The sequence below is a fragment of the Acinonyx jubatus genome, chromosome C1, assembly GCF_027475565.1.
Source record: "Acinonyx jubatus isolate Ajub_Pintada_27869175 chromosome C1, VMU_Ajub_asm_v1.0, whole genome shotgun sequence".
Lineage (NCBI taxonomy): Eukaryota > Metazoa > Chordata > Mammalia > Carnivora > Felidae > Acinonyx > Acinonyx jubatus.
In genome coordinates this window covers 146,246,914-146,273,543 of record NC_069381.1, presented here as the reverse complement: position 1 = coordinate 146,273,543, position 26,630 = coordinate 146,246,914, and the positions used below count along the sequence as shown (strand labels likewise).

Here is a 26,630-nt window from a genome sequence, read left to right as displayed (position 1 = left end):
ATTTTGTAACTTCACAGGCCAGATCTGATCTGGAATTTTTTTAACCAAATGAACCCAGTGTTATGAAAATAAATAAATAAACACCAAGGAATGTAAAAGCTGATGCTTTATCCTCTCGGCTGCACATGGAGCCAGCGCGGTCTGTGAAGAACAAGGCGGGCCCTGGCATACTGACCTTCACAGACCACGCTAAAATCCTCTTAAGAAGTGCCCGGTGAATGCTCTGGCTGACGTACATGGAGCCATTACATTACCGAGTCGTGTGCTTCTTACCTATAATTCCACTGTCCTTGCTTTCCAGGGTGGAACTAGGGCTGCTAATGGTCTCACAGGGACTTTTGTTGGCTGCGGTCTTGCTGACACAGCTATTCAAGGTTGAGCAGGGGCTATCGGTGCTAGGAGATGCGGTGCTGCTTGTTAGTGTGGAGCAAGGACTGATGCCTTGGCTTAGAGCTGTGCACTGCAAGACGAACGGAAGGAGGAGTTAGCACGGCTTTACACAGGATGCTGCTACACAGTCTTTTGTTTCTGGTGCGACAGCGATAAAACTCAAAACAGAAACACGGAAAACAGCTTTTTAAAACTAGGGAGCTTAATATGTATGTAGTCTTCCAAATTTTAGAAGAGAAATATCCTTGTTCTGTCCCCCTCCCTTGTGATTTCTTTTTTTTTTTTTTTTAATTAAAAGGGCAGTCTTAGAAATAATTTAGTGGGAATGCACATTCATAAAACAGAAATAGCAAGCAGGCAGACTTCCTTTCATTTAAAGTCTGCAGAAGACAAATGGGTTCTTTGACCTCTGTACGGAAAATCTGGGAACTCTGTTTTTGTAATGTTTCACGAGCACTGCAGCCTGATTCAATTCCTGAAGATTTATGGGCTCTGCGGTCAGGGCAAGGAGGCTGATGGTCACTGCAATCTCAATCAGTGTGTGATACCCTGGCAGAGACCCTCCCAGGGGGCAGAGGCTCTGGCCCCTCACGGCCATGCAGACATATACATCTCGAATGGGAAGCGGCAGGCTGCCATTCACTAGGATGCAGCGTGCTCTCCCATGCAGGAACCATTTGATCTCCTCTTATTTTGTCTCTGCCTCATCTCCTACAAATCTTTTCCTCACCCCACTGACCCTCCAAAACCCCCACCACGAAAAAGCACAGGAAAGCACATCCCAAAGCAGCCAGCTGAGAAGAATGGTGTTATAAAGATAAAAGTAGTATCATGACTAGGAGATTCTTGCAGCCACTTAAATTCATTTAGCTACCCTTGCCTGGGTAGTGACCTGAAGGTTAATGTGGACATTTTCTTCAGTTCTGCACCCTTCTGCCTCTCCCCACCTCCCCACTGCAGAGATCACAAACTGTCGAAGTAAACTTCAATACACAACAGCCCAGACTCATGGACTGAACAGGGACTTCCTCACTCAGGGAGGGGGAGAAGACGGTTATGCCTTCGTTCGTCCTCTGAGCAGGTAGGACATGCAGGGTCTTCCTCAGGCATTACCATGGTTTCATTTTTTTCTTCAATGGTTATGTGTGTGGCACTTGGGATCCCTTCTCCCAGTAAAAATCCCAGCCTTGTCAACAGTTCTTGAGCTGCCGGCGAACAGCTCGGTTCATTATCGGCCTTTGCTTCTGGAACAAAGAGAGAAAACAATGAAGATGCCCCTCTGGGGAATTTCAGGTTTGCATCTGGAGGAGTCCGCGCTGCAGCTGCTTGTCTGGGGCTTTTGTGTATTTTTATAAAATGCACAAAGTTTGACAATGCTGCCTGTCCTCAAGCAATACATTCTAATTAAGAGGCTGTGACAGGTTAAGAAAACAGTAAAAGAGAAACTCCAAGTGCAAAGAGTGAAGTATTTGACCTGAATCAGAACACAGTGTGATTATAGGATAGCAATTCCTATTTCCAGGTCCTGTGAAAAAGGGATACATCAGACACTAAAGGCAGAAAGAGGCCTGCCCTTCATCTTAACTCTTTAAAAGCATAGGGTGGCCAACGCCCACAGGAGGCTGAAATAAAGTTAAACCCCAGTGGCATACTGGCAGAGACCTCGGCTACTTAAATGTTGGGGCACACCTGAAATCTCAGCTCTTATTAACCAAGACAGGGGCATTACTACTTTGGTGGAAATGTCCTGTGCATACCCCATTCCCACCACGGTCAAAAGTCAAAGCCAGGACACCAACTCAAGGGTCAATTGTCAGGAATCCACTCTGAAACAAAGATTTTAAAACCCAGCAAAATGTGTCCCAGGGGACCAGGCCCAAGAATACACTCTGCTGTTTACATGAGGATGTAGAAAAATCAGGCTGTGTTCTCAGCACACTCCACAGTAATGCTGGAAGCACAGTTAACCTGAAGGTCACAGGGCATGCTCAGAACCTGTCCTTCCTCTGACCTCCCTGACCAGCTGGCCATCTTATTTTTCCCACTTAAACACATTCTGTTGTTGGGTTTAAATGTTGAGCTACAGGTTAACCTTGTATCCAAAGGCTTAAGGGAACTTAATTAAGGGTGACAAAATGATATTCACACCATTCTAACACCTTTCCTGTATTTTTAAATCAGCATCCATCAGGGCATTAAAAAAACAAAAAAACATATAAAGCAAACTCTGCTTACAGATGTTAGAACTTAAAAAGCAATATGCAACCTGTAATACTCTCACTCAATGTTTTGTTCTTTTCTGTTAATTGTCTGGAGACTCAGATCTATACATTCATGAACCAATTTTTCCTAGACGTGGAAATCTGCAGGTGAGTCTTAGAAAGATAACATGAGGAAAGAACAAAACAGCAGTGTTACCTTTGAGCTACAATTCCACCACCAAAGTTCAATGCTAACTTTGCCTTCTTTAAGGAATCGCAAAAATCAAAACAAGTAGAGCTGAGAAGACCATCTGTATTATCCTCACTCACATATCAGTTTTGCTCAGTCATGCTCCCAGGATAGCAGCTACAAGGAAAACCAGGCTGGTCGTATCTTCAAGGAAGGAAAAGGATCCCACCCCTTGCTTACTCTCAAAACTCCCAATGTGTGTGGTAAGAATTGCTGTTTGCCAGCCTAGATGTTTTTTAGTTGCTCTAGAAAACCACAGGGGTAAAAGAACCAAGGCTGACTGTTCTGGGTTAAGAGTGCCTGCATGTTTCTGGATCATTTGTGTTAAACCTGTAACAGGAAGGGGCAGCGGCCACAAGCCAACGGAGTAAAAGAGCACCCCAGGGTGGGTCAACCACACCCAGAAGGCCACTCTACAAAAGGCCCCTTCCCACCAGAGATTTCCAACCACATTTTGATTCCCAAGGCACTTGGGCATTTGGGAAAAGGCGGCAGGAACTAACCAAATCAGTAAAACCCAGGCACACCCAAGGGCTGAACCACTTCAGAACAGGATCAGAACACTTCAGAACAGCCTCGCCCCAAGGCTCAGACAGGGCAGCTATTTTATCTCAGGTGGCAGCTGGACCAAAGGGAGAGAACAGGATGCAGATGGAAAGGGAAAGAAGAGGGTAAGGGGCCAGAACTCAGCAGTTTTTCTACTACACGTCCCCCTTGCCTTTCAAAACAATCTCTATACGGCTACCAAATTGTGACTGTGCCCTTGAATGTCTGAATGTCTAGCTTCTGGTTCGACCTGAAACTCCAGGGAAAGTGCCAGAAACTACTCCCAGTTGGCAGCTGCTGTGGAGGCACAGAGAACAGCTGCACAGGCTTGGCTGCCACAAAATTTACCCTGACGACAAACAAGGCCACGGCCTATCGCTCACGTGGGGCTCCTCCCGAGACCCTGTAACCCATGTAGGTCCTTGGCAGGGGGGGTTACCCCCCGAGGAGTCAATGCTGCCTCCACACTGTGTCTGTAGACAGACACCCCAGACTGTCAAGGTTTTCATTAAAACATATGTATTTATGCAAAGACAATTAACTCCTCATCTAAACCTTGCCCACAAGCTGGGAGCTATGGCAATTCCAGGTTTAATGTCTAAATTGACAGGACACCTCCAAATTCATGAACAACTTGTTCTCCTAACCGTTCAAACTGGATTTGAATGCCCCTAAAGTTCTCAAACCTGACCTGGAGTCGGGATGAATAGATGTCCTTTATTTCAGGTTTAGCATCCAGTAAGCCATTGCAATTTCATTTCGTCCAAAAGCTTCCCAACTGTCTCTTCATATAATTCTCTCTTCTCAAATGTCATTCCAGTGACCCTCCCCTCAGAAGCCCTCTTCAGTCTGAATTCCTCAATCCATGTCAAGCCGTCTGCATTTTCCCCTCCCTAATGCACAGAGCTTTCTCTCTGGCTGAACTTTTCATTCTGGCAGAAGGACCCCTGGGTGAAGAGTAACGGTGCCATTTTGGGAGAGATGAGTTGCCTGGGAACTCACGCTGGTATACTAGACTGTGAAATTAAAATGAATTTCTACTTCTACAGCCGATCACCAAATACTGAGATCTGAACAGTAAGATAAGATGTTCTTGGAACTAACTCTTACTACAAAATTATCTCCAAACCAAAATCCAATGGGATACTCTAAATGGCAAGTATTTTCATTCATGTAGTTAATACTAAATCACTCATCAATAGTAGGTGTACCTTACCCAAAACAAGTGGGATAAGTACTAGAGAGACATCATCTCTTAGCAACACTTTATATCTCACAGATTTAAATATCCAAGGAATTTATGATGGCTGCATTTGGAGTTGAAAGGATAATTGGCCTCATGCTTCCTGGGACTCTATTAGACAAATGGGGAGTGATATTCCTTCCCAGTAATGTTTTCACGGAATCTTCAACAGGACACCATTATGAAATAACCAAGTGGAGGAAGGCAAAGAGAATTTTTCAGGTCACTTCTTGTCTCTTGTTAACTACCCACACCTTGTTGGACTACGTTTGGGACACCAACCTTCAGGTATGGTCCATAAATGGACCACCTTCCCAATTACCACCATCCTCACTTCAAATCCACTTGTGCCCCTTATAACCATCCCCTTATCCTTCCCTACAGTCTCAGAAGAAAGGACTTCTCCTGGCCAAAACTATTCTGGACCACTTACAGCGTGAACTTCTGTAACCCTCAATTTCTTCATGAGGGAAGTAGCCATAACCCACTTCTTATAGGTTGTGAGCTTAATAATAATAATAATAATAATAATAATAATAACAACAACAAAGAAGATGAAAAAAATGAGAAAATACCTTACACACCAAGCATCTTTGAAATAAGATGTGATATCAAAGTTGGTCATTATTTCTACCATTTTGACACCAAGAGCCCACTTTCTCACTATTATTTCATTTTCTGGTGTCATGGATTCCTATCTATATTCAACGTGCTTGTATTTTTCTTACCTATTAAACATAGTTTTTTATGATTCTTCTGCCTTATTTAACTTTCTATGAACTCACTATTCCTTCATGACAACAAATTTCCTTCCTTTTTCTAATTATCAAACTGTTCCACGTTGGCCCACACTTAACTGCTTTCATTTTTATTTTTAAGTTTATTTCAGAGAGCGAGAGAGAGCGAGCACACGCATATGCTTGTGTGTGAGCAGAGAGAGAATCCCAAGCAGACTCCACATTGTCAGCACAGAGCCTGACATGGGGCATGATCCCACAAACCACGAGATCATGACCTGAGCCAAAATCAATTTACAAAATTGAATTTACAAAAACAGTTATTTATAGAGGAGCATCTATCCGTGAACCTGAGCTGACTCTGTCAATAATTGGCTTCTAGTCCTTAATACAAAAACATAGTTATTGCACAAGTTGTCTTTAAGCACTCCACCTCATTCACCCCATATTAAAACTGTCACCAAATCTTACCACTTCCTCTTTCAAAATGTCTCCTGAATTAGCCTTTTTCTTTCCAGTCATACTGCCACTTATCAAGTCCTCATCCTCTCAAGTCTAGATAACTATCGGACTCTGGATCAATTTTCTCATCTTTTTAAAAAATTTTCACCGTCTTCTTTTCCTTCCTCACAGCCAGTGGTTCTCAAACTTTTTGTCACACTCTTAAAAACGAGGACTCCAAAGAGCTTTGGCATATATGAATTATTGATTTTTATCACATTAGAGATTAAAACTAAGAATTTTTAAGAATCAATGTTAATCCATTCTAAGTTAGTAAAACTTACATGTTAAACATTTTTAATAAAAAATATTTTGGGGGGGCGCCTGAGTGGCTCAGTCAGTGAAGCATCCAGCTTTGGTTCAGGTCATGATCTCGTGGTTGCTGAGTTCGAACCCCACATAGGGCTCTGTGCTGACAGCTCAAGAGCCCAGAGCTTGCTTCAGAGTCAGTGTCTCCCTCTCTCTCTGACCCTCCCCTGCTTGTGCTCTCTCTTTCTCTCAAAAATAAATAAAAACATTAAAAAAAAATGTTTTCCCAAAGATTTTAATCTCTACACTCAATGTGAGGCTCACACTTATAACCCCAAAATCAAGAGTCACATGTTCTACTGACCAAGACAGCCAGGCACCCCCAAAATATTTTCAAAGTCAAGAATGGCAGTGTTTTACACTTTTGCAAATTCTTTTTCATGTCTGATTTAACAGAAGACAGCTAGATTCTCACGTCTGCTTCTGCATTTAATCTGTTGTGATATGTTCTTTTGGGTGAAGCATGTGAAGATGTATGGCCTCAGAGAGATATGCAGCTGGGAAAGGGAGGAACCTTCTCAGTTAATTACATTCTTCTCTGATACCTCACCAAAACTTGACAAGTAGCAATTTCTTAAAGGTTAGTTCTAGTTTTGACTTTGAATCCGTATCAATATACTTTTTGCACTCTGTTACAATAAAAGTCCATGATCTGTTATAAGCTTCAAATGGACTTAGTTAGCCATGCATGATTTCTTAACATCATGCATTGGGTGATTTGGAAAATATTAGTTTCGCAGATCCTATAAGTGCTGACACATTTATTATACAATACCAAAATATCACATTCATTAATATCTCATCTCAAATGAAAAGTCCTGAGAAGCCATCAAACTCAACGTGACCAGTGCAAATCCCAAAAACCTGATTTTTCACTTGAAAGGTCAAATTTTATCATTGGCAACTAATCCCTGTCAGTTTTATTTTTTAATTGAAAGGATGTGCTCATTTTGTTCTTTTTTTGAGAAAATGTTGTGTCAAATACCCAATTCTGAATAACTCTGGCTTGCCAGTCATTCTTTCAAGTAAAAATGGTGTTCCATTAAAAAAAGTGGCTAGGTCAGTTTGCAATTCAAACAGCCACACAAGTGGTTTTCTCTGGGACAACCATCATACTTCAGCATGCAGCAGACTTGCTTTATGGGGACTTCCCATTTTATCACACAGACTATTAACAAGATCAGTCAAGGTCAAGATTTAGTAACATTTGTTATTTTCAGTGCTTTGTCAGGGATGTTACCCTGCGAGTTATTATTTTTAATACTAATGCATGGTGGTGAAAAATACCACTCCTAGCTCTAGTACAGCAGGTGGCCCTACCTCGATGCACACTAAGGCATCAGAAGTCTCACCAATAATTGCTTTTGTACCATCAGTGCCCATGTCAATGCAAGAGAAATGGAAGTATATTCCTAATGTCATTATGGAAAGAGTTTTGACTTCACAGACCCCTGTAAAGGTCTTGGGGATGCTCCTAAGTCCACAGCCCATACCTTGAGAACCTCTACTCTAAGTCTTCAACTGTACTAAGTTCTCCCTTTCCTTTACAATCAGTAAAAACTAGTGTATGTACGCCTCTCAACCTATTAACTGATCTCTCATCTTCCCTCACTTGCTCAAAGCCTTGGGGTAAAAAGGCAATGGTTTATCCTCACCAACTGCATTTCCCTTTCACCTACCTGCAACTTAAATTCACTCACCTTCACAAGCCTCCTGAAACAGCCCTGTAAGGCACGGTAATATTTTTCATTTTAAATGACCAATCTCCTCTTTTGACTTTTCTATAATTTTTGACCTTGCAAATACTCTGTCCTCCAAGGAGGAAAGTGGCAACTGTCATAACAGACACTCAGAGAGGAAATCCATGGTTTTCAGAATTACTGTGTGGTCCTGAGGATTCTTATCCTACCCTTTTGCTGGTGCCTCTTTCAGCCAATTCACAGCTCATGAATAAAATACCAAAGTTTCTCAGTCCTCTCCTCTCAGTGGCCTTTTTCCCAGTCTAATGCATCTCGTTCCATCACATTCCCTCCAAACAAAAGGAAGTCCAGCTCATACCCAGAACTTTTCCTTGAGACCCAGTTTGAGTTTCCAGTCGTTCAGTGGGCACCGGTGCCTACATGTTCCACCAGCATCTCAAACTCAACGTGCCTGAAACTGAACTCAAACCAAAACGGATGGTTCCCTTTCTTTCAGTGCCATCTTAATGTCACCTCAAAGCCTTGAAGTCATCATCTTTGTGTCTTCAGCTCCCAGGTCCATGCAATTTCTCAAGAATCTTCCTACTCATCTCCCCTTCTTTCCTGATCCTGTTCTCATTTGAGATCTTACTCTGTCTTACCTAACTAGTGACATCTCTTCCTAACCATCTCCCTGACCCTAGTCTCTTCTGTGCCCCACTGCATTCTATACTTTGTTGCTAGATAAATCTTAAGGCAATCAAGTCCTTCCCAGCTCAGCTCCCCCACCAGCACCCAACACCAGCTTGGATTAGTCAACACTACTTCCCTCTCCTGTTACAGTCACTCTGTGTATATAGGTCTTTAAACCCCAACTAGACTCTAAGGCTCCATGAAGAAAGAACCTATGCTTGATAGCCCATCTCAAAGAGCATCCAACATAGTGCATTTCACAGCATCAGAATTTAATTAATATTTATTTAAGGAAATGCAGAATGAATAGATACTCTACCTCTAATCTCTCTTCCATAGCACATACAAGGCACATCTTCCTTCTATGCTTTCATCTAACTAAAACCTTATTCAACTATTGGTCAAATGGCCTACCACTATTCTAAGAGGCTGACAATTAAATTAGCAGAAGCAAGGTTACCTCTTGGTAAAGGAAGGGGAATATGATCAGGAGGAAATATAGTTATGTCTTATTTCTTAAACTGAGTAGTAGGTAGATAGGTGCCATGTTCTTTATAGCTTTTCATTCTCTACATCTTTTTGAACATCTGAAATAATCAAAAACATCAGGCACCAGTATTTAAACAAATCTAAAAAAAAGCCTTACTCCCCCCAAGATAGTTGTGCATGTAATTATTCTGCTGTTTCATACATGCTCATTTTACTTCCTAACTATACTGCCAGGTGAGAAGTTTCATCATGTTTTGAGATTGATCTTCACCAAGCAATGACTCATTAGACTAAAATTTTCTCACCCCTCCCCATCAAAGCTTGCTCAAGTAGCTAAGGACAGATGGAAGCAAACCTAAACGGATTATGGTTGCCCCTAATTCAAAGAAACATAGCTGTGAATCCTATTATAATTTAATAATCCTCTCTAATTTATCTGGGGTTTATTTCCCCTTTAAGGCAGAAGTATTGTCTTGTGGGTAAATGACATTCTCCCCGTAAACAATATGTTGGTTTAGCAATAGGAAGCTTATTTGTAAAGACCATATTCTGTATGACACACACAGGTTATTAGAACCCTTTGACAGGAAAAAGGGGATTGTATTCTGTTTGAGGAGCTCATTAAGTCACTCTTTTTTCCCAGAGTAGAAAATGCTATTTTTCCAAAATATTTTAAAATATTAAATAAAGTATCTTTTTCTAAAGATGTTTCCAGGTGAATGTAAACTTTAATAGATTCTTGGTATATAATAAAAATATTCATCTATCCATATCATATAACCCACTCCCCAGGTAGCTAAAATATGCAATTTCACATAATTATAATTACTTACAAGTTAATGAACAAATTCAAAGTGCTTGTTGGTTTTGTTTTACTTTGATTTAAATTTCAAACAGCTAAGAATCAAGAATTTATGTAGCTAAACCATAAAACGAGGCAGCTTAGTCTGGGAAGGGTATTTCAAATATTCAGTAGTAACCTGATATTTGATGAGCCTACGGGAAATTTCAAAACCATTTCACAAAGAGCTGTTTGTTATTAACAGCGTCCAAAAACGCATTTTAAGATATTAAAAAAAAAAAATCCCGAAGAAAATATGAAAAGTGTAAGACCAAGTTTTGAATTAAAATTTAAGTGATGATGTTTGATATTAAACCCTAGAAATTAGGGTTTGTCCACCATACATCAGTACATGCTTGGGTTAATACCCAAACTCAATTAGTTTTAGTTTGCTCCAGCCTCTCCTTTAGGTTCACTGACCTGGACATAAAATTTACACTTTAATATGGCAGACTTAATTAACGCTATTGAAATGTAAAGGATTCCATGGGGATTACAAAATACACCATCCTTTACTAATTGCCAAGCTAAATTGTGTTAAGCGACCACTTTCTCAGGAACCAACAGCTAACTGCTGGGGCTTCCACCACCTTCATGGCTATCCACACAAGACCACATGATTACAAACATCAACTTTACCTCTTTCTCTTTTTCTGGACACTTAAAAAGAAGAAAATGTACCCTACCTGTAGACAAAACTTCTGGCCCATGTTCACAGCCACTTGGTATGTCAAAACTTCAGCCCACTAGGAGACTGACGATGCTGAATCTGAGAGCTAGGGTCTCAGCAGTGAGGGCACATGCAAAATGCAGGCTGCGGGAGCAATATCAATCTTTACGCTTGAATTAGCTCACCTGGCAGCCAGGCATGAGAATGCCTCCTCCCCCCAAGAATGACAGCCAATTCTGCCTTAGGCAAGAGGAGAAAAGTTGACAATGGGAGCTATTTATAACATTTTTTCTTTGCCCAATACAATTCTTAAATTTCTCCTCCATTCGTATCCCAGAAGGAGTCCTAAACTCTCAACAGAACAGGACCTCCGCGATATTCCCCACCAGAGAGAGAAAGGTAACATCATGGCCGTGTTTGGCCAGCCAAAACACCAAGGGCATAAATAACCAGAACTTCAAAGGCTCTGGTGGTTGGTGATGAGGGTAACGGGAGGCTTATTTTGAAATGGGCAAACAGCTTGGCAAATTTGATTATTGATATTCACTTCAAAGGATCAGGTTTTTATTTTCCTTTCAACCCCCAGAACAGAAATGACAGAACAGATCTAAAAGTAGACACCCTGCACACGTGAATTCACCACCAAAAGAGTCTTCATGTCTATAGGATGGCCATCCTAACCACACACCACTGGGGACTCTCCCCTCTTTACCACCACTCCCATGGCACCCTTGTCCCTCCTTAGCACAAGTCTTAGTGTAAACCTCTTACCCAAACCAAACAGCTAGATGTCTGGACAGAAGGGAAAGGGTAAAATTTCTCATGCTAACACACAGGCAGCAGTATCTCTTCCCTGCCCAGAATGCCCAGCTCCTGGCCCTGTCTCATCTCCCACCCATCCTAACTCTTCTTATTTTTATCTTAGCTCATTTTTAGGTTTATTTTCACCACCATCCTATTCCATTTTCCTACCATATCCTCCTCTGAACCACTCCATACTATATATCAGCAGAAACACAAAATGCACACACAGCAGTTACAACATCAAAGAGCTATATTCCTGACTACCCACAACTGGGGCAAGGAAAATGCCAGATGTCCCATAGTAGAAATATGGGGGAGTTTTCTCTTTCAGCATTACTACACAAACTATTGATGTTGTATGACATTGTATGACAAAGTATTGACATTGAAGATAGAATGGGCTTCTCCAGACGGGCCAGGATTCCTAACTACAAGTTTCTGCAGGAAAATGAGATACAAGTTCAAAACATTCAAATTAAAGCCCACAGAGTTGTGACTTGGGGAGCCTCTGCTACCCCCAGAAAAGAACAAACAGGTAAATTCCCAAACTGATTAAAAAAAAAATAAAGAACTCTTGATACACTTATGAAATGCTATCATTTGTAATGTCTGTTAGACATGTTTCCAGATCTAGGAAAAAAGAAATATATAAAATATCTCTACTAAAGATTTCAATTAATTTGGATTTTTTTTTTTTTTTTTTTGGCTCTTACTTCAACATTCCCTGAAGAACAACTTTAGATCTAAAAAAAAAAAAAAAAAACAAAAAAACAAAAAAAACCACAAAAAACAAAACAAAAAAAACTTTCAAAAGCTATCAAATGCTTTTAAGAAAGCTAGTTATCAGAAACTTGTCTAGTGAAAGTGCTAGCTTTTCAGCCAAAGCCTGTTGAATACTCTAAAACGACAGAGTAGCAAAAAAAACAAAAACAAAAACAAAAAACAAAAGAGCGCCGGAAGCAATCTTCTGGCGGGCTTTCCTTATTCCCACCTACCCCCCCCCCCCCCCCCCCCCCCGCCAAGCTGGAGAGGTCAAAATTGAGAGGAAAGAAGACTCAACCCTTAAACAATGCATATGCACCCACTCAACTATTCCTATACTGTGTATATAACTCCAAGAATTTACATTAGCTAAACAGATCTGTATAACTGCAAAAGGGGAAAAAAATCTCCCAAATACATTCAGTTTGGCAAAGCTTCCTCCTACAAGAGGCACTCAAGTTTCACTCAGAAATGGAGTGTCATTATGTAAAATCTTTAGGAGGGGGGAATTATTGAAAACACATTCTTACCATTCTCATTGGGCTCTGCTGCCTTGGACACTTCTCTGAACGGTATTATAACTGCATCTCCAGGCACTCTGGGGCTTTCCACATACTTGGGCTTCCTGACGGGTCCTGCAGTGGAAAAGATCTGAGTGTGGCTAATTTTTTCCAGACGCAAACAAAGCTTCAGAATGTACAGTGTGTGTCCTCACCAGGACCCAAATATGCCTAAAGGAAGAGCCGGCCCCTTCTCCTCCCTTGAATACACACACGGTCATTTCAGTACAGACACGGGAATGTCCAGTCTGAGCTGCCAAAGAAGAAATGGGTAAGCTCAGTTTCGAGAATGTAAACTCTGACAAAAACAAAAGCCGCTCTTTTGCTATGAAGTTTCTACAGCTGTCGTTGGTGTACATCAAGTGAGTGATTTTGACATGTTCAAACCTGGACAGCTTTTGGCAAAGGGTTTTTTATTTGGAATTTGTCTCTAACTGGGACAAAGACGGTTGGGTTGCTTGGTATCTCCAAAGTCAGGAGGCAAGGATTACTAACAGCCAGGCTGAAAGATCAACACACTCTGAGCGACCACAGAGAGCAGGCATTTTATCAGACCGGTGACGCACGGCAATTGTGTGGGGCACAGAAGGCGATGGTTTTCTTGGCACATGACAGAGGCACCTTCAGAAAAGCAGAGCGGCCAGTGCAGCAGGCAACTGGGGACACAAGAGAGCCCGTGAGTCCAATCTCTTACCTCCCCCTCAACCTCAACTTATCATCAGAAAATCTGGAATTCTCAGTAAGAACGGATAGACCCACTCACACACATTGGTGGTGGCAATGTACAGGTGCAGCCACTTTGGAAAACAGTTTGGTAGTTCCTCAAGAAGTTAAACAGTTATTGTATGACCCAGTAATTCCACCTCTATGTTCACACCACGTCCACACAGAAGTTTGTATACTTGTGCGCACAGTAGCACTATCAATAGCCAAGTGTCCATCAACTACTTATAAAATGTGATATCCCATACAGTGGAATCTTATTGGGCAATAAAAAGGAATGGAGTACTGATTCATGCTACAGCATGAAACACTATGCTAAGGGAAGGAAGCCAGTCCCCATAGATCACATATTGTAGGAGTCCACTAGTGTGGAATTATCCAGAATAGGTAAATTTATTTATTTTTTTAAACTTTTTTTTTAAGTTTATTTATTTTGAGAGAGAGAGAGAGAGAGAGAGAGAGAGAGAATCAGTGGAGAAGGGGCAGAAAGAGAGGTGGACAGAGGATCTGAAGCAGGCTCTGTGCTGACAGCAGAGAGGTTGATGCGGGGCTGGAACTCATGAACCACAAGACCATGACCTGAGCTGAAGTCGGATGCTTAACTGACTGAACTACCCAGGCACCCCCTGAATAGATAAATTTATAGAAACCAAGTATGAATGGTTTTCAGGAGCTGGGGGATATGCAGGCTTGTGGGCTAATGACTAAGGGGTATCAGACTTCTTTCTGGAGTGATAAAAATGTCCTAAAAATAGTGGTGATGGCTGCATGACCTTAGGAATATACTAAAAACTTCTACAGGGTACACTTGGAGTGAATTGTATATGTGAATTATATTTAAATAAAGCAACTTTAAAAAAGAGCGCCTATTTTATTCCTTTCAAACATCACATTTGTTCCAGAATCACCCACTTTACTCTCATTTTCCTTGGTTGCCTTAAAGTGTGCTTTTAACAAGGCCACAAAGGCAGGGAACATTTCACACCAGTAAGGGACAGGATGGTGGAAAAAGTGGCAGATGGGTCGACAGCCCTCCCTCCTGCTCAGCCCTGAGCCATAGCCCGGACTCTCTGGGGTCTCGCCTCTGTCACGGCACACTGAGGTGGTGAATCGGGCACATCCTGAGCACCCTTCTGTGTCAAACATCTTAGGAGTCTGAGGAGTTCCGGTCAGAATATGGTTTGTGGTGAGAGATGCTGCCATCTAAAGGCTTACTGCAAGAGCATCTACATCAGTATAAAAATAATCCAACTCCCCGCCACCTACAGTGTACTACAGATTAAAACAGGCTACGTTATCAAAGAAGCTTATGGTACTTGACAAATAGGGCTATTATTTCAAACTTTAGAAACCATGGTTTTTAAATGGCTAACACAGCATTTAAATCACATGGCTATCTCCATAATTTATGTAACCCTGTCAGAAAGAGGATTTTTCAAAGGTTAAAATGGAATGCTTATGGGGGAAGAGGGAGGACCTGCTCACAATATGAATGGAAGATGTAGGCTATACAACAGAATACAAAGCATCATTCAGATTTTATCTAAAAATACACATATCTGTACACAAATATGCATGGAGAGAAGACTGGTAGGGGAGGAGGGCGGGGAGGGTAAGGGGATACTAAAAAGTATTTGCTATTAGAGGAGCCAGAAACTAGAAGAAAGGGCCCTAACAGGGCAGGAAGAAATGGAACCAGGACAAACATGAGAACCTTTCTACACTTTTGGTTCCTGACCTATTATCTACGGTAAAAGAGATGGCTGGCGTCTCTTCCCCCATCATCTGCCCTAATAAAGAAGTAAAGCCCTTTACTATTATTGTCCAGTGATTCAAACTGCCCCAACCAGCATGCCATTGCTCAGGAGACACCTATAAATTTCTGCTCACATTAACTCTTCAGAGTATAAGGAACAGCAAATCTAATCAGATCTATTTCCAGGCTCCAATCTACCTACCCCGCATATCCTTCAAAAATATTTTCTAACAGTAAGTATTCTCTTAAAATGTGGGCTACAGTAAGTACTCTCTTATAATTTCACATGGATGAAATATGAATGGTTTCACATGGGTGGTTTTATGAATGATTGGAACATCGAACCCCAACGTCACCCAGAAACATCATCCAGAGCCTTCAGAAAGCATCCATGCCCATCCTTTCAATTGTCTAGGACTGTATTTTGTTCATAGGTCAATTGCTAATGATAAGAAATACTCAACATTGAGGAGTGAGGGTATTAAAAGCAGAGCGTCTGGAATTGGGCAAACCTGGATTCAAACATGGTCCCTAGCCTCCCCCAACTTGGACCTCAGTAATACCCCAGAGCCAAAAGATGAACACGTAAGCCTCCTGTTCCAAGGGGAACATCCATGAGAGCAGAGACCAGGTGGAACGGATTCCCAGGATTGGCACAGTGCCTGGCACAGTAAACAGGGATGCAAGATAGGAAAGGAGACACAGAATATACCAAAGGAAATAAAACGTGTATTCGGTGGACCCACAAGGCTAAGCACTAACATACATTAATTCATTCAATGGTAATAACTTTGGGAGAAAAGCACTATTTCCATTTTTAGGTCAGGAAACCGAAGCTCAAATCAGTTAAACAAGTTGCTCATAGCCCACACATGGCAAAACAGGAATTCAAATAGTTCTGTGGTCCATGAAGGTTTGAAGCCCATGTACTCAACCACCACTCAGTACTTATAAAAGTGGGAAACCCAGATAAAACATGCAGTCCTAGAAAAGGCCAGAGCAGGGGAAACTTCTACCATCACCTGGTCATCCATGGACTTAGCAGAGTCAACAAATATTTTATTCATATTTATTTGTCTCTGATCACCCCTTTTACTAGGAGTTGAACATTATGAAATGAATACAGGCTTACGTGAGATAGTGCAGATCTTGCAATAAATTGAGTCAAATGAATTTTTTGTTTCTTAGTGCGTATGAAATTATGTATACACTGTAGTCTGTCACATGTGCAATAGCATTATGTCTAAAAAACAATGTACATACCTTAATTAAGAATTACTTGGGATAAGCACTGGGTGTTGTATGGAAACCAATTTGACAATAAATTTCATATTAAAAAAATTTTTTTAAAAAAAGAATTACTTTATTGGGGTGCCTGGGTGGCTCAGTCCAAAGCATCTTTTGATTTCAGCTGAAGTCGTGATCTCACAGTTTGTGAGATCCAGAGCCTGCTTGGGATTCTCTTTCTCTCTCTCTCTCTCTCTCTCTGCCCCTCCCCTGCGCACACACATGCTCTCTCTCTCAAAATAAATAGTGGTTTTTTTTTTTTTTTAAGAATTACTTTACTGTTAACAATGTCAACTATCATCCGAGCTTTCAGTGATTAGTAATCCTTTTGCTGGTGGAAGGTCTTGCCTTGATGTTGATGGCTGTGGACAGATCACAGTGGTGGTTGCTGAAGGCTAGGATGGCTGTGGCTATTTCTTAACACAAGACAACAATGAAGTTTGCCACATCAATTGACTCTTCCATGAATGATTTCTCTATATGTGATGCTGTTTAATAGTATTTTACCCACAAAATTTCATTCATAATTAGAGTCAAACCTCTAGCAGTCAAACACTGCTACTACTTTATCAACTAAGTTTATGTAGTATTCTAAATCCTTTGTTGTCATTTTAACAATATTTACAGTATCTTCATGGGGAGTAGAAACTGTTTATCCATAAAAATCAACTCCTCATCCATTAAAGTTGTATCATGAGATTGCAACAATTCAGTCCCATCTTCAGGCTCCACTTCTAATTCTAGTTGTCTTGCTGTTTCCACCACATCTGCAGTTACTTCCTCTACTGAAGTCTTGGAACTCTCAAAGTCATTGCTGAAGGTTGGAATCAGCCTCTTCCAAACTCCTGTTCATGTTGATATGTTGACCTCTTCCCATGAATCACAAATATTCTTAAGGACATCTAGAATGGTGAATCCTTTCCAGAAGGTTTTCAATTTATTTTGCCCGATTCATCAAAGGAACCACTATCTGAGGGATTGATAGCCTTACAAAACATATTTCTTAAATAAGACCTAAAAGTTGGAATTACTCCTTGGTCAGGCTGCAAAATGAGCACCATGTTAACAGCCATGAAAACAACATTAAGCCTGTTGTACATCTCTATCAGAGCTCTTGAGTGACCATGGGAATTATAAATGAGCAGAAGTATTTTGAAAGCAATCTTACTCTGAGCAGATCTCAACAGTGGGCTTAAAATATTCAGTAAACTAAGGAGCCTGCCTGCATGGCTCAGTTGGTTCAGTGTCTGACTTTGGCTCAGGTCATGATCTTGTGGACTGTGAGTTCGAGCCCCGCATTGGGCTCTGTGTTGACAGCTCAGAGCCTGGAGTCAGCTTTGGATTCTATCTCTCTCTGCCCCTCCCAGCTTGTGCACACTCTGTGTCTCAAAAATGAATAAACATTAAAAAAATATTCAGTAAACCATGTCGTAAACAGAAGCAGAAGTCCTGTCATCCAGGCTTTGTTGTCCCACTTATAGAGCACAGGCAGAATACATTTAGTATAATTCTTAAGGACCCTAGGATTTGCAGACTGGTAAATGAGCATTGGTTTCAACTTAAAGTCACCAGCTGCATTAGCCCCTAACAAGAGTCACCCTGACCCCTTTGAAGCTTTAAAGCCAGGCATGGACTTCTCTTCTCTAGTTATGAATGTCCTAGGTGGGATTTTCCAATAGAAGGCGATTTCGTCTACACTGAAAATCTGTTGTTTATCATAGCCACTTTCAGTAATGACCTTAGTTAGATATTCTGGATAACTTGCCGCAGCTTCTACATCAGCACTTGCTGCTTCACCTGATACTTTTATGTTATGAAGATGGCTTCTTTCCTTAAATCTTATGAACCAACCTCTGCTAGCAACAAACTTTTCTTCTACAGCATCCTCACCTCTCTCAGCCTTAACAGAATTGAAAACAGTTAGGGTCTTGCTCTGGATTAGCCTTTGGCTTAAGAAAAGGTGGTGGCTAGTTTGATTTTCTATCCAGATCATTAAAACTTTCTCCCTATCAACAATAAGGCTGTTTTTGCTTTCCTTTCATTGATGTGTTCACTGGAGTAGCACTTTTAATTTCCTTCAAGAACTTTTCCTCTACATTCACAGTTAGCTTGGCTAACTATCTGATGCCAAAGCTAGCTTTCTCAGTTTTTGATATGTCTTCCTCACTAAGCTTAATCATTTCCAGCTTTTGATTTAAAGTGAGAGACATGTGACTCTTTTCCCTTGAACACTTAGAGGACATTATAGGGTTAAATTAAGTGGCCTAATTTCAAAACTGTTGTATTGGTGCAACATTCAGAACACACCCAACATTTATCAATTAAGTTTCCGTCTTATATGGGTATGGTTCGTGGCACCCCAAAACAATTACAATAGTTAAAGATCACTGACCACAGATTCACAATAAGACAGTAATGGAAAAGCTTGAAATACTGTGAGAATTACCAAAATGTGACACAGAGACATGAAGTGAGCAAATGCAGCTGGAAAAATGGTGCCAACAGAGTTGCTGGAGATAGGGTTGCCACAAATCTTCAATTTGCAAAAATGCAACATCTCTGAAGTGCAATAAAATGAGGTATGCCTGTATAAACAACTGCTCTCAACATGATCCTTTTATTTAAAGTGCTTTCCACAAACAGCTGAACCTCAAAACGCTATAAAATAAGAAAAATTTATAACTATAGAGGTTTTGTTCCTTCCTCCTCTCAACTGCTCATTAGAGAATCTTTGCACACTTTCCATTAAACATAGCAGATGAACACTCCTTTTCAAAATATCATTAAAGTTGCAGTAAAGGGATCTGAGAGACCAATGGGAAAAGGAGAACACCATAGGCAAGAAACCAAACTTCTGAAAGTGGGAAAAGTTTGCCAAGGAGCAGTGAATTGAGCAGACTAGAAAAGGTTAGCACTGGGGGAGGGGACAGGAAGGCTCAGCCTCAGGGACACAAGGCACCTCTGAAGGCACACAAGATCAGGTCTTGAGAATCTACTGAAGGGAGAATTAGACCCTCAGAACTAGGAAGCATTCTCTCTCTCATCCTGGAGGCTGAGGTTTTCCTCTGGAAAGGCTGAATGCCAAGACCATAGAGACTCGAGCTAAACTCTTAAGTGCTAAACTAAAAAACTGGGATTAAGAAAAATTCCACATGCGGATTGGTAGGCCCCAGATGCACCCCTGCGTTTAGCCATGAAAACACAGGCAGTGAGCACTCACACGTGACAGAGAGAGACATTAGAGGATTCTTCTCTGGAGAAAGTCACCAAGAGAAAAGACCTGTAGGTAACCAGTTGGGGACATCCCCTGAAAGAAATGGTAGATCCCTGGGGCTCCTAGGTGGCTCAGTCAGTTAAGCAGCCAACTTCAGCTCAGGTCAAGGTTTGTAGGTTCGAGCCCTGCATCGGGCTCCACGCTGACAGTTCGGAGCCTGGAGCCTGCTTTGGATTCTGTATCTCCCTCTCTCTCTGTCCCTCCCCTGCTTGCACTGGCTCTTGCTCTCTCTCTCAAAAATAAACATTTAAAAAAAAAAAGAAAGAAAGAAATGGTAGATCCCTGACCACTGTATTACAAAGCCTGTCCTCAATACCTCAACACCTATCCGGCACTTTCAATCAGCTTCTTTGTTCCTCCCAACATACAAACTAGAATCAGAAGGTCAAGGAAAGGTCCTGAAAGACACCAACTGAAACAAGAAAAGGACTCTGAGGAATCAGATAAAATAGGAGGAACACCCTCCAGAATGAGGAGAGTTACTGCTTCCACTACCCAAGGGGCTACCATGACAAAGGGCACCTAGGATCCATGTGGTGGGCAACTGATAAGAATGACTGAAGGATGACGAAAAGAGAGGCTACCCCACTAGGAGCCATGTGATCACCAGGCACCCATCTTACACCTGAATTGCTGTCTATTAAACCACAATGACACTGATTTCTATGCCACTGAAACAAAAAAACTCCCCCAAAATGAAGTGGCCGCATTCCTTATCAACAGACCCAAATTGAGAATTCCATCTCCCTACTACCCTCTTACTCAAGGATATTACTACCCAGCTGCCTCCTACACACAGCTTTTTAAAAATTTTAATTTTTTTTTTTTTTTTGGGAGAGAGAGAGAGAGAGAGAGAGCGAGCGAGCGCTAGCCCAAGTGGGGCAAGGGCAGAAAGATGGGGACAGAGGATCCAAAGAAGGCTCTGGGCTAACAGCAGACCTCGAACATCCAGGTACCCCTACACACAGCTCTTTGTTTAAAGTAAAATGCTCAATGTTCCCAAGCATAAACTACCTTAAAGTAATATCCCTTGCCCTTCCCTATCAGGTTAATCCCTGCAAATTAGCCAGAATATAATGCTACATACTAATTATGCAGAAAGCATGGTACTTTGGCTACTATGTTTTAAGGCAAGAGTTCCTTAGAAACGATATGATACAAGACTGTCAGGTATTAGCTTGAAAATCAGCTAGGGGTGTCTGGCTGGCTCCGTCGATACAGTATGTGACTCCTGATCTTGGGGTTGAAAATTCAAGCCCCACATTAGGTGTAGAGATTACTTAAAAAAAAAAAAACAAAAAACAAAAACAGTAGGAAGGGTGCCTGGGTGGATCAGTTGGTTAAGGTTCAACTCTTGATTTTGGCTCAGGTCATGAACTCATGGTCTGTGAGATCAAGCCCCATGTAAGACTCTATGCTGCCAGTGTGGAGACTGCTTACGATTCTCTATCTCCCTCCCTCCCCTCCCTCTCTTTCTGCTCCTACCCTACTCACCCTCTCTCTCACTCTCAAAATAAATGAACTTTTTAAAAAATACATAATTTATTGTCAAATTGGCTTACATACAACACCCAGTGCTCATCCCAACAAAATGAACTTCTTTAAAAAAATGAAGATTCCGATATACTTACTAGGTATGGCTGGGACCATGGCCATGCTTTGGTACTAAGAGTATCAAGTAGAAAAGCATAGGCTACTATGGGCAGGGCCCCTAAGGAGGACCAACCACCCTTCTTCCCTCAGGTCTAAGCAGAGTCTAGGGTCATGGTTGGGGTACCAATGGAGAATGTTCTCAATCATAAATGGGAATTGTTCTCAATTATAACTCATTTCATAGTAACTATGGATCCTTTACCTCATCCAGATTCCCCCACCCCCATTCCCATTCTCTACTATGTGATACAAGGGAAGGGTCCTCGACTTTAAAGATAAAGGGCTCTTAAGACAAAGAGACACAGATTGTGCCCCGAAGAGGTTAAACAGGCACCCAGTACTCAGCTTGCACAAGAAGAGCTCCTGCCATCTCCTTTCACAGTTCAGCAGGACCTGTGTCAGCCTGGGAGGGGGATCAGCAGCCCAGCCTTAATCACTTCAGTCTCCAGCCTCAGAGGCAGGCATGCTTCCCATTCAGTCCTCTGCCTATGGAAATCTCCAAATGTACTTTTCCCAGCGGCCAGTTTTCCTACTCTTTTTGACATTTTAATCACATAGCTGACTATTCTGCTGCTTAGAAACTGCCATATAAGGAATATTTTTAAAAAGGGATGGCAGAAATAAACCAAACTGGGCTTTATCTCCAGGCAGTGAAAGACAGAAGGGCAGGGGTTACTTTACATTTCTGAGTGTTTCAGTTAAAAATAATTATATATATGAAAGCAGTATTTGGGATGTGGAACACCTGAGGCTATTTATTGCATTTAAAGCAGTCTTACATTTTTCACAACATCTGGAGACTATGAAAAGTGGAACTTTGTATTATCAATCATTTTAGAGGGTTTTGTTTTTATTTTCTTTTTTAAGCATCTTGAACTTTTACAGAAAAGGTTCCTTTCAATTTTATCTGGTCTGGGGTTTTCATATTACATTGGGAAATGTCCACAACAAGAGGGGAATGATAAAAAGGATAAGTAAGAGAATCTCCTTTGGGGGAGGGAAGCTTTATCACTTAAGCAAATGTCATTAGTCAGTTCCCAAATGGTAAACTCTGGTAAACGATCAGATCACAGTCGGGATTTTTAAAGGGCACAATACTTAGCGCTTTCATTTGACCCTCTCCCTCCTGTGCCCCAAAAGGAAAGTGTTGGAGGGAGGAAGAGACACAATCCGAACTGAGAAAGGGAGGAATTTGGCCTGAGGGCACAATGGGAACACCAAACACTGTAAATGGGATGAAGGTGTCCTCTCTTGTTGCTTTGTCCTGTGCTGAGTTGAGGCAGGGCAGGTGAGCTGGTGGGACCACCCACAACCCTACCTGGGAGGAGTGAGAGCTTCTTGGGAGGATTCACTTTGAGGGAAGGAGCCAGACAATGAACCAACCCCAGTCAGGAAGCCTCCACCCAAAGTGAGGGCAATTTCAAGCACAGTGTGCTGTCCATCACTTGGATTTCTCCTATAAGAAGCAGGGGAGAGACTGCATATAAAAACCTAAAATGCTGCTGGAGATGGCTCTACTCCAGGAATGGACAAAGGCAGCAAGAAGCTCCCCAGCCAGCTCTACATCTTGGGTACTGGAAGTTGATGAAAGGCAAGGCTTCAGGAGAAGTGCATCAGCAAGAGCTTCTCTGGTCTGCCCCTTGGGGGGGGGCTTCCAGAAACTTCTGGAAACACTTTTATGACTGCCTGGGGCCTTGTGTAGGGAGAGGAGGACAGTAAGTCAGTGCAACCTGAGTTGTTACTACTGTATATAACCTCCTCTAAAGACAGGTAAGGTCTGGGAAAATGCAGGCTAATTCTACGGAAGAAAAAACTGGTGAGAGGAAAACAATGGGCCACCTGCTAATGATGATTGAAATACGAGAGTTACCTAACATTACTCTCAATAAGCCTCCTTTTTCTTATTTCAAATACCTTATTTTTTTAAGACTGCATTGAGAAGGGTAGACAGCCTTTATTTATTCACCCAATGCACAAGGCACTGTGTGATATAAACGTGCATTGCCATTCAGGCACTTAAATCTAGTAGGAAAACAGTGTTTCAAGATGGAGCCATATTCCTTTCAATATATCAGCTTTAAAATAAATGTTGACAAAGATTTTCAAGTCTCAGTTTATAGTGTGCATGTTTCCAGCACTTTGAGTACAATAAACCCCAAGCTCAACAAAATATGTACCCTGAGTAATGTTGCCACTTTCTTCCAATGATGTTTGCTGTTCCTACACTGTACTGTCTTTATATACCAAAGCATAGAAATGCATTAATTCATAAAAATTAATAAAGTAATTAATTCTTTATTTACTCAAGTATCCACTGGCATCCACTGCATGCCAGGCCCAGGGTGAGAACAAGAAAGATATCAACATACTCTCCTAAAGCTCTCAGATGAGGGAACAAAACTCTATCACATTGCCTAAATTTTATTTCCAAACACTTCAGTATAGTTAATGTGATATAAATGTATGTCGGGTGCCTTTAATCTACTGCCTAAAAGCAATTAGTTGTCTTAATCTGGAATACAGACCCCAGAGGTTAACTAGCCTTTAATCATAAGGCCACACTCAAGAGCAGACCATTCACTACTAGTCAGTCAGCTAGCTATCCCTACCACAGCCACCACAGTAACACAAGTTAGCACTCTTGAGGTCAGAAATGGACTTCCACACTGGTGAAGTTCCTGATTTTGGTAAATCATTATTATGTAGTTGGAAATTTATCTGCAGTGGTAAAAGTCATATTGAGTTAAGAGGATTAACCAGAAACATCCCGGAAACTCTCTAGCCCTTGTATGACCCCAGTAGAAACTCTAGCAGGCCTGCAGAAACGTGTCCTAGCTTAATAAGGAAAAGGTCCAGGTCTACCTGCTGATTCCAGAGAATTATCTGGCCCCAAGGCAAAACGACAGGATAAGTGGAATTCTGTCTGTGGTAGGTGGAACCTTGTAAGATGTCACTCCAAGATTCCTGGTTACCAAATGAAACACAATCTGGGTACGGCTGTGAAGGGGTCCTGCAGACGGAATTTAGAATTAAGGCTACAGGATGGCAGCACACAAGGCAGTGAATGTTTCTTGGGAAGAAAAAGCCTGATCCTTCACCCCCTACTTGGGGACTGTGTCGCTTGGATTCTTCTTTGTACCTGTTCCTTTCCATTCGACTTGACCTTCAGCCATCTTGCCCTTTCCCTGGCCAGATAACCCTCTCGAGCCCAAATGTTCCTTGTACTACAGTCTTCTGGAAAGCAAACTCACCTCCTGCTATGTGATCTCTAACATTTACATGGGATTATTTTTGCCGTAGCTTAATCTTCCTGAGCCTGCTACCACCGTGGTAGTAGGTTTTAGGTGGGGTTGTAGTGCCTTTGATTAACGTAAATATCTCATTTTCATCTTTCTCCCATTGATTTGGCCTCTCCAGTGACCTGAGATTTCTGTTAAAAAGGTTGATGTTACTGTTTACTGTCTCTTGTAGAGGAAACTAATAAAGTGTCTTTGTGTGGGGGAAAAAAAATAGAATTAAGGTACTAATCAGCTGACCTTAAAATAGCCTTACAAAGGATAGACCCAATGTAATCACACGAGCCCTTAAAAGCAGAAGAGGAAGACTGAAGAGTCTGTCTTCAGCTCATCAGCACATGTGACGTGCCCCTGGGGGTCTTCCAGAAACACTTTTACAAGGGCCCAGAGCCTTGTGTAAGGAAAGGAGGGTACAAGTCAGTGTAATCTGAGTTAGGTATAGATAAGATCACATTAGTAATAAAGAGTATGAGGTAAGGGGCGCCTGAGTGGCTCAGTCGGTTAAGCGTCTGACTTCGGCTTAGGTCATGATCTCACGGTTTGTGGGCTCGAGCCCTGTGGTGGACTCGAGCCCCGTGTTGGGCTCTGTGCTGACAGCTCAGAGCCTGGAGCCTGCTTTGGATTCTGTGTCTCCCTCTCTCCCTCTCTCTGCCCCTTCCCTGCCCACACTCTGTTTCTGTGTCTCTCAAAAATAAATAAACATTTAAAAAAATTAAAAAAAAAAAAGAGTATGAGGTAAGATAAGGCAGAGGTTGGGGGAAGCGGTCAGAGAGACTCAAAGCATAAGAAGGATTCAACCCTTCTGGACTTGACACGTTGTGAGCGGTAAAGATGGAGGAAGGGGGCCACAAGCAAAGGAATGCAGCCAGCCCCTAAAAGTTGAGAACAATCCCAGCCAAGAGCCAGCAAGGAAGTGGGGACTCAATGCTACAGCCACATGACACTGAATTCTGCCACTATAAATGAGCTTGGGAATGTTTCATCCTCTCAGCCTCCAGAAAGGCTGAAGCCTGGCCAACATCTTCAGTAGGTCTTGTGAAATCAAAGCAGGGAAACCAATTTTGCCATGCTGTGCCTGGACTTCTAACCTACAGAACTATGAGTAATAAGCTTTTGGTTTTTTTTTTTTTTTTAATTTTTTAATGTTTATTTATTTTTGAGAGAGAGGGAGAGACAGAGCATGAGCAGGGGAGGAGCAGAGAGAGAGGGAGACACAGAATCCGAAGCAGGTTCCGGGCCCTGAGTTGTCAGCACAGAGCCCGACGCAGGGCTCGAACTCACGAACCGCGAGATCATGACCTGAGCCGAAGTTGGCCGTGTAACTGACTGGGCCACCCAGGCGCCCCAATAAGTTTGTTTTAAGCTTATATGTTTGTAGTAATTTCTTAGGGCAACAATGGAAAACGAATGTATTGTCTATGAAATCCTGGAATACTTGCTACCGTTAACACTAAATGCAAGGTGCTGTCAGGGCACCGACCCCCTAAAAGAACTGAGCTGGAAGTTTACTGGGCATACAAAACAGGTTATATGGTTGCACTGAGCTAGCCTGCTAATGAATCTATGTATAGACAGAGAACCCTGTCTGAGCCTTGTTTTCATTCACACCTGAGTTTATAGGGGGACCTCTCTAGCCCTTACCTCCTCTATTGGTAGTAATTATAATTTACCATAAAGATCTAATGCCTAAAGGTTGTTTTGTCATGCTGGTAATAATCATTAACCAAAGCATCACAAATAAATGGCTAACCACAACCTTGGTTTTAAGATGTCCCCTAGGGGGGAAAAATTCTGACTCCTTCCTGGAATGGTAATTTCAGAGTTTCCCTAAAGCACTAGGGAAGAAGCCCATGAGGGAAAGGGTTCTGTTATTCACACAAGCAGGAAACAAACCCTATGCTCTGCTGCATGATGAAGTAATGACTTCGAAAAGAGACAGGGAGCATCCCTGAGAACTTTCTTTCCC

At 41.8% G+C, this 26,630-nt stretch overlaps 1 protein-coding gene and 1 pseudogene across 15 annotated transcripts in view; both read right to left on the bottom strand.

The window, feature by feature from the left end:
* TANC1 (tetratricopeptide repeat, ankyrin repeat and coiled-coil containing 1) overlaps window positions 1-26,630 on the bottom strand; it is a 238,009-nt gene that overhangs the window by 77,148 nt on the left and 134,231 nt on the right. For 7 of the 15 annotated variants that reach the window (XM_027055689.2, XM_053215116.1, XM_027055692.2 and 4 more), the window contains 3 exons: window positions 12,646-12,750; window positions 1,504-1,634; window positions 274-460 (listed from right to left, as the gene is read on the bottom strand). In XM_027055689.2, the coding sequence (XP_026911490.1) occupies window positions 274-460; window positions 1,504-1,634; window positions 12,646-12,750 (423 nt within the window). Of the gene's footprint in view, window positions 1-273; window positions 461-1,503; window positions 1,635-10,565; window positions 11,465-12,645; window positions 12,751-26,630 lie in introns of those variants that run through there. The other 8 variants (XM_027055696.2, XM_053215120.1, XM_053215121.1 and 5 more) reach the window with 4 other exon arrangements.
* Window positions 16,506-25,226, bottom strand: LOC128314039 (tigger transposable element-derived protein 1-like; annotated as a pseudogene).